The following is a 9,249-nucleotide window of genomic DNA, read 5'->3' as shown; positions in this document are numbered from 1 at the left end:
AGTGTTGCAAGTTACTTATATGTGAGAAAATATTTCTGACACATGTTTTCCTAGCAATTTGATTCAGATTTTTCTTTCACCTATCTTTATAAGAGGATGCTTTTGGGCTTAGATACTTTCTCGGGGTCATTCATGTTTCATGAAATTGGTTCGATACGAGTTATAGGTTCTGACTTGGGTTTGGTCTCATGTAAACTGTATGATTTACGTTCGTATGTTCTGAAAGAGTTTTAGGAGCTCGGACCTTGTTCTTTTGTGAAGTAGGTTGGGATTTTTTTGGAGCAGATGTTTTTAAGACAAGTCATACTCTCTTGTTTCTTCTAGGGCCGTCTTATTCGATCTTATGGCTTTGACCAATATGGTTGGTTTCTTTTAAGTTGGTCGTAAATGTTGCCTTATACTTATCAACCAAGGATCCCTCCTTCCTTTGTTTTTTATTAACCTCGATTGGTACTGTATTTCTTTATGGAAATGTACTTAGTTCAAGATGTAGGGTTCGGTTTCTTTCCTGTTTTCTGTTTCTGACTTCAAGAATCGACATGTTTCTAAGTGGGCCTTTCTTGCTTCTTTATGACACGTGTCTTTATTGTGCGGCGTGACTAAAATGGTCTCCACATTATTATTTGTGCACATCCTTCTCTTTTTACGTCATGATGTTCTTCAAAAACATTTGGGTGCCACATGGCCCATGACTTAACCACCATTCTAAGAAGAATTAGGATCCAGAACGGTGTGCCGTTCCTATAAAATAGAAACCACATGGTACGTTTTGGTTGGTATTTAAAACTCATTGGGCACCTAAATAATCTGTGTATGCATCCCTATGCATTTTAAATACAACCAAAACATGCCATATAGACACCATATGTTGCTATAGGAATAAGCATCTGGATCACGACTCTTCTAAGAAACTGGGTGATTTATACTTACCCCTCTAAACATTGGTAATCCAACACTATAATCCTCTAGATTTCATGGAAAAACTCAAACTAAAAAAAATTGGGTTAGGTCTAAGTTGTTGAAAATGGATGACCATTGAACTCTCAAATTTAAATTTCAACAGTGAAAAGTAACCCTTTGTTTAAAAAAAAATTCTTAAAATTTTGTGTTCTACATCAATCCCTATGGCATCCAATCAATTTTTTTTTTTTTTGGATGCCACTTGCATGGGCGGTCGTGAAACTTTCCTTATTTAATAAGGAAGTGACTTTTTACCACATTGGCATTTTAACACCACGATCCTCTGGATTTCATGGGAAAGGGCTTGATCCAAGGTTTTGAAAATGAATAGTTATTAAACTCCTAACTTAAAAATTTAAATTCAATGGTAAAAAATAACCTCTTTTTTTTTCCTAAAAGTTTTATTTTTCAGAGTTATTAGAATTTTGACCTACATACCTGTGGCATCGGATCATGTTTTTGGATGCTACAAGGTGATGCGGTCATGTTTCTCCTAAGTTTTGGTAAAAGTTTGGGACACTACTGACCTCTATCTTCTCTGAGAGAGACTAATAAAAGATAACCTAATATTAGCTTATTGGACCTCATCCCAACCTTAAACCCTCCATTTTTCTCCATAAAAGCTATCATTTTTTAAAATCTCCCTAAAATGATGATCTTGAGATTTGACACATGAAAGGGATAGAATCTTGAGGTTGAAGTTGAGGGTAAAAAACCTGACCTTGTACAAGTTCAAGATGACAGGTTAGTGGAAGAAAAATCTAGGTTTTTTATCTAGAGATTAAGATGAGGGCATATAGCTATTTTATGTGACCAAGGTCAAGGGATGTACGATAAGTTTTAAAACATAGGGGTATCTCAAATATTCACCCAAAAGTGGAGGAGGTATGTGTAAATCACCATAAGAAATATGGCCCTACAACTTCATGGGAAGCACGTTCATGTGGAGACCCCGCAACAAGAAAATAAAGGAAACATGATTAACTGCCAACTAAAGAAGAAAAGAGAAAGGAAACCTTCTTCTTCTTCTACTTCTGGTTCTTTAAAGCTGTTATCTCACCTCAGACCCATAACAAGATATGGGTCGGACTGGTACAAAACTTCATAGTTTTTGCTTGAATCGGGTCATCAATACTCGTGTTCAATTCAATTCGCCGTCTATTCAAATCAAACCCAGCTCTAATTCCCTTGAAAGTGATAAAAAGAATGAGTTTTCTACCAATGGGGATAAGATTTCTGGTGATGGGGCAAAACCTGGATCAAATATCGGTAGGAAGGTCATGATCGTTATCGATTCAACCCTTGAAGCTAAGGGTGCTCTACAATGGGCTCTCTCACATACTATTCAGAGCCAAGACACATTAGTACTTCTCTATGTATCTAAGCCTTCTAATAATAAACAAGGTGAGAATTTTTTTTTTCCTAACTGATTGATAGTGTCATGTAGATATTGCAAGTTCTTACTTAATTTGATTACAGGAGAAGAAGAGTCTACTAAGGAGATAAATCCAAAGGCTTATGAACTTCTTTACTCTATGAAGAACCTCTGTCACTTGAAAAGACCTGAGGTAAGTAAAATTGAATGTTAATTCATATTGAGAGCTTATATTGCCACACCAATTTGTATTTTTATTTTTTTTATGAATCAACATGCACCAATAATATAAACATGTTAATATTCAAATTTATTTCTCAAAATGGTAAATTTTCCTATTAATTTTAGAAATATTTTCTGCAAATTCTCTACTGTTTTGGTAATTTCCACATAATTTTACACTACATGGAGACAAATGGGTACCCTCTATAATATAATTTAATTTGTTAAACTTAATTATGTGAAAGATTGTGATTTCTTGGGCTTATAGGTGACAACTGAGATTTCACTGGTGGAAGGGAAGGAGAAAGGTCCAATTATAGTGGAAGAAGCAAAGAAACAAGGGGTGTCACTATTGGTTCTAGGGCAGAGAAAGCGGTTGATGACGTGGCGATTATTGATGATGTGGGCAGGAGGGAGTAGTAGGATTGGTGGTGGGGTGGTGGAGTACTGTATCCAGAATGCTAATTGCATGACAATTGCAGTGAGAAGGAAAAGTAGAAAACTTGGAGGCTATCTGATTACAACTAAGCGTCACAAGGACTTCTGGCTTTTGGCTTGAAAACAATATTGATGTTGGTATACTCACCATATTTGTGCATTAAAGATGTGTAATGTGATTGCTAATTAATATAATGTTTCTAAATGAAGAATATGGAAATGTGGAAAGAAGTTTGTGATAATTGGAAATTAAAGTGTGTTTATGTATGTTGAGGGTGGGTTGTCATTATGTAGGTCAAACGGTAGGGTCCCTTTACCATTTTTTGATAGCCATTTTAGCTCTAAAGTAAGAACACTTGGGTCCCTTGATCCAATAGGGTTTCTTTACAATGTATTGATTAATTGCTAGGTGTTATTTTGCATATTTCTAAAATGTATTCGAGTCGACTCGAAACCCTGCCATGTCATTGGCTTTTGATTCAACTTGTCATGCGAGTTTCTGAAGAGTAGGTTTATTTTTCGTGAAGCGGAAACATGATGTTAGGTTTAGTTGGACATCTCACGTATAGCCAAATATTTGAATCGGATATATGTCATGTTATCATTTTAGGGTACTAGATAGAAACTCAAGGATTAATTAAGGAGTTCAAAGAAAAATTGGAGATAGACACCAAGTGATAACAAGATAGCCAAAGTTTTTTGTAAAATATGATCTAAAAGTTTAGAAATGAGATGATTTTTGGTGAGGATGATATCTATGGTGAGGAGATCACCCTCATAAAAAATCAACCTATTCTGAAACTTCTAACCCCAATTTATAAGTTGAAGAATCCTGGACCGTCATTTCTTATGTTAATTTGTAAATCACTTTTGATTGATTTTTAGTGAGCAAGATATCCTCACCATAGAGATCATGCTCACCAAAAATTACCCCATTCCAAAACTTCTAACCCCATCAAAAGTGGTTTACAAAGAAACATTTGGTTATCTTGTTGTCCCTTGAACCCATATAATAGGGTAGCGTTCGACAACTAATGTTCAGAGCCAAAATTTGTCTAATATGACATAAAAGTATCAAATTGGGCTGATTTTTTTTATGAGCGTGATCTCTAGGTTGAGGAGATCATCCTCACAAAAAATCAGTCTAATATGAAACTGCTAACTCCAATAAAGTGGTTTACAAATTAACAATGAAGAATCGATTGACCACAATTCTACAACACTTTTGATAGGGTTAGAAGTTTTAGATTGGACTGATTTTTTGTGAGGATGATCTATTCACCACGGAGATCATCCTCACAAAAGATAGCCAAATATGAAACTTTTAAGCCTTAAAGGAATAAAGGTGTTGGCTCCCTAACATTGGCTGCCAAATCGGACCCACAAGTGCACCTGTGCGCGCACACACACATATGCACAATATATATATATATATATATAATGGGATCAAGATTGAACTATTTTTCCAACTTTTTATTCAACATGTTTTATCCTATATGAGTTAGAAGTTTTGAAATGGACTGATTTTTTGTGAGAATGATCTCTACGGTGAGGAGATCACCCTCACTAAAATTCAGCCTAATTTGAAATTTATAATTCAATAAAAAATGTTTACACATAATTGATAGTCCATGATTCTTTAATTTGTAAATTAGGGAAAGAAGTTTCGGAATGGACTGATTTTTTGAGAGGACGATCTCAAAAATTAATTTATTTTTAAACTTCTAACCCGTATAGGACAAAACACATTGGATAAAATGTTGGACAAATAGTCCAATCTTGATCCTACCCGCATTAACTAAGTAATTACTATATGCTATATTGACTGACCCAAATGGACTCAACTTGGTGGACAATCAAACTGAGTCGAGTTTGACTTTTAACAATGACATACTTACGTGCAGTAGCTGTGGACCTGTGGTCATGACTTCTGCCTTTCAATGGCTCCACCCTAAAGCACATTGGAAACTAAAAAAGAAAGCTTATATAATTGTAGAAGGAGAAAGCTGCCATCATGTGAGATGATTTTTGACTCTCTGATGACGTGTCACGTGGAGGAAGGGTGCTTTAGATTTTAGACATATCCCTCCACATTTGGATCAATATTAGAGATGTCCCCATATCTTCGAACTGTTGTACATGCCCCCCTTGAGTTACGTTTTGCCACAGATTAATATAAAATGCCCTAAATACTCGTAATTTCAATCTCTAGCCAAAACCTCTTAATTTTAGGCAAGAAAATCTATCATGTTCAAGTTGTTAACTTCTAGAGTAAATTATTTTGACCTGTTGAATATTATCTCCAATCTATCATGTTCAATGTCTTGTATAAAATCATTAATTTTTCTACCCAAAATTCACCATTCTTTAAAATCCTTTATTTTTGATTGAAGGTTAATTAAGGAAATAAAATTTTGAGATAAAAGATGAGTTTACCCTAAACTCCTACCATATACAAGCTATTAACCTTTGGTGAAACTATTTTTAACCTATTCAAGTACATCCTCAATCCATCATCTTTACATTGTCATGTAGAATTACCCTTTTAATTTTCTTTTTTAAAGTTCTTAAAATTTTTAATTCTACATCCTTATTTTTTGATGAAACAATCAGGTGTGGTTAGGAAACATTCATGACTAATTTAGTCAAGGAAGTGTTTTTCTAGTTTTAATGCCCAAGTTGTTTAAATCTCTGTGATTTTGTTGTGGTTTGTGAACCCTAATAGTACTGGTCAATAAGGAGTTATTGTAAATTTTAGACATCCCATTTTCGCACTTATCTAATTAATCAACTCATCAACCCGATTGCGACGATTCCCAATGATGGATGATTATTCTATTATTTTATTTGTTACTAGATATGTTTCAGAAATTCAGATGAGGTATCTCAAACTAACAAAATTGTAGAAATCACGCTACGCTAAGAAAATATAATCCAAAAAACATAGAAATCATCATCTTGTAGACAAAAAGAAGTTTTACGATAAAAATCACAAAAAAATGATCAAATTATCAAAATACCCCTAACATCAAAACATCCTTAGAGCCACATTATGCTTAGAAAATCCTTTTAAACACATAAAACAATAAAATCAAATCAAATAAATCATTTCGTAAATTTTCACCAAATTCGACAAAATTACAAAAATGCCCCTCATAAGGGTCAACAATCATTTCACGCCAAAAAAATTCATAAATAACACAAACCAATAATCTCATTGAATTCCTTATGAAAAATCGATTTGAAAACATCCCAAAACATCGAAAACTAACTTGAAACACAAAAGTTCTCTTCGAGGGCAAAACGGTAATTTTTCAATTTTTAAAATTTATAATTTTGAAATTAATAAATAAAATATTAATTAACGTAAATTAAATCCTTAGTAAAATTAATTTAAAAATCTAAACCAAGTTAATCTCATAAGACTTAAGTTAAAACCCTAATCTAAAGAAACCGAGTCAATCTCATAAGACTTAAGTCAAAACCCTAATTAAAACCCTAACCAAGTCAATCTAATAAGATTTAAGTCAAAATTCTAATTAAAACCCTAATCTAAAGGAACCAAGTCAATCTCATAAGACTTAAGTCAAAATCCTAATTAAAACCTTAATCTAAAAAGACCAAGTCAATCTCATAAGATTAAAATCAAAACCCTAACTAAAATTCTAAAAGAAATCTAATCAAACACTAACTCTACCCAAAAAACTCTATAAATAGAGAGTCTCCACAACCTAATTTGGTAGGTCAAAGAAAATCCTATAAAAAACAAGTCAAAAAGCCTCTCTTGCCTTCCTAAAATCCTAATTTTGAAGCCCTAACCCCTTACCTATCATCCAAACCCTAATTTCTGCTCAAAAAATACCCAGAGACCCTTCAAAAACACCTAGAAATCTATAAAAAAAAAATAGAAAATACTCAGATCTAGGAAGTAGATACTTCGTCTTGGAGATCATAAGCGGATTTAGTGATGGAAACGAAGTAAGGAATCTCATACGAGGAATCTCTCCACCAGATTTGAGGGAACAAATCGTCGTGAACATCTAGGTACATTTTTCTTCTATTTATTTTATTTATTTGTTTTAGGTCTTTTAGCAATGTAATTTTTTTTTGGAAAATAGTAGAAACCGACGTTTGTTGGGCGGGATTGGTGCCTAACACTTTCCAACCCCGTAACGTGATCTCCGGACTTAGTTTTTTTTTGTAGATTAGTTATTTTTATCCATGTTGAGCCGATGCTCGATTCCTAGATTGTAATAACTAGGTGGCGACTCCCAAACCTTGAAAATAAAAAATGGATCTCCACACCCTATGGATCGAGGGCGCTTTCATAAATCAAGCCATGAAATCAGGGCCCTACTGATTTTATCTGGATTGCTAGATAGTTAGGATAGTCTTGTAATGGCTATAAGCAATTCCTTTGGTTCTGGTAAATTGAAGTTTGATATGTTATTGACATCGTCTTAAACGAGGAAGCTCATAAAAATCCTCAGGATCAACTAATACTTTAGGGAATGCCTTGAGTGCTGAGGAAAAATGAAGGAAGTCCACATGAAAAACCAAGGTAGGCTGATCAAGTTCGAAAATGGGCAAATCCAAAATACCACCAAAAAAAGAGGAGATGATGGTTAATGGAATTGTTGAAAGAAGGGTTACTTCAAAAAAGACTACAAAGAAAGCATAGAGATAAAAAATCAAGGATGTAAAGAATATGTTTACCTTTCTAATAGTAGTGATTCTAATATTTTGATCTTCTCTGTTGTCACACAGGGTGATATATGGGTAGTAAGTTTTGGAGCATCATTCCATGCTACTTTCCATAGAGACATTCTATAGCACTATGTACAAAGTGATTTTGATGGACAATAAGTCGTGCTGCATTGTTAGTAAGGGTGATGTGTAGATAAATATGTTGAATGGGATGTCTTTACAGTTAAAAAAAAACATGAGACATCTTCCATAGTTGAAGAGGAATCTGATTTCAGTAGGATAACTTGCAGAGTTAGGGATACTCACCGCGTTCTTAGGTGAGTCCTAGACGATGATCATAGGGTTTATTGTGGTTGCTAGTGGAAAGAAAGAGGGGACTCTTTATGTTATATTTGGGACCTACTATTAGTATCTTGTTTTTGTCAATCCCAAGATTTTGATAAATGTCGATTTTACTATACTAGAAGACATATGAAGACATCAACAACAACACACAAAGTCAGACACTTCGACAAAACGTTCCGTATGTGTGCTCAAGACCGAAAAGGTAAGAAGACCACCTAGACCATGCCCTTTAACCAAGATGGTCTTTAGGTCGAATAATTTTAGTAACATAATGTAATTGCCTGACCCACTCGATCATCAGAATTCTCGGGAACATAAAATGTTTGAAATATGACATGTTATAGTTGTGGAAATAGGATTTTTGGTGGCACCGAAAATCTATCGCTACCATCGAAAAATAATTTTTCTTCAATTAACAGTTAGGGTGCCCATTTGATTCCATCGAAAATACCTAATGGTAAAAAATGTTGTCGTTGCAATTTTCAATTCCACTAAACTAATTTTCTGTGTCGTAGAAAATAGAGTTATTGCCCATTCATTTTCTTTATATTAAACTTGTCTTCACTTAGGCTTGATCATTCATGAGAATTTGAGCTCCCAATTCCCCCCCCCCCCCCCCCCCCACACACACACACCTTAGAGCATCCTCAATACTCTTGAGAGCTTAGTTTTAGTTGAGACCACCCTCGACCTCTTCTATGTCTCTCAACTAGATCTCACTTCACATTCTCTCAACCTTTGCACACATTTGGCAAATCTATTAGATCAAGGAGTTGAAGTTGGAGGAAGGAGTGAAGCACGGAGAATCAAAGAACTTGAAGATATGATTGGAACATCGGACTGTCAAAAACTTTTGTGGATTCAAGGACTCAAAGACTTCAAATATTGTTTTGCAAATATTTTACAATTGAGTGACTTCTTTTTATTTTATTTTATTTAAAAAAATATTTGTAAGTGGTTACTTGATTCAACCCATCAAAAATCAAGCTCTTGTTAGAGTCTAGGACTCTTGACAAGGGAAGATGTTCATGAATTTTGAAGAGTCAAAATTCACAATTTTGAGAGGATGTGTTTCTCTCAATCTTAAGATTTTAGAATTTAGCCTAGGTATTAAAATTTCATGTAAAAGGTTCGAGATGAACCATAAACCTCTTTTAGTAGTGAACACTAAGTTCCTAGAGTATGAACTTCAGGAGTGGTCG

At 34.3% G+C, this 9,249-nt stretch overlaps 1 protein-coding gene across 1 annotated transcript; it reads left to right on the top strand.

Annotated features, from left to right (window-relative positions):
- The first annotated feature begins 1,936 nt into the window (after positions 1 to 1,936).
- Positions 1,937 to 3,417, top strand: LOC147405942 (uncharacterized). Its single transcript, XM_086432743.1, has 3 exons — positions 1,937 to 2,364; positions 2,440 to 2,528; positions 2,826 to 3,417. The coding sequence occupies exons 1-3, from the start codon at positions 2,040 to 2,042 to the stop codon at positions 3,114 to 3,116; spliced, it is 705 nt and encodes a 234-aa protein (XP_086288869.1). The 5' UTR covers positions 1,937 to 2,039; the 3' UTR covers positions 3,117 to 3,417.
- Positions 3,418 to 9,249: the final 5,832 nt, after the last annotated feature.

The sequence above is a fragment of the Akebia trifoliata genome, chromosome 3 (assembly GCF_017979445.1).
Source record: "Akebia trifoliata isolate Shusen 1 chromosome 3, ASM1797944v1, whole genome shotgun sequence".
Classification (NCBI taxonomy): Eukaryota; Viridiplantae; Streptophyta; class Magnoliopsida; order Ranunculales; family Lardizabalaceae; genus Akebia; species Akebia trifoliata.
This window is presented reverse-complemented; position numbering and strand designations above follow the sequence as displayed.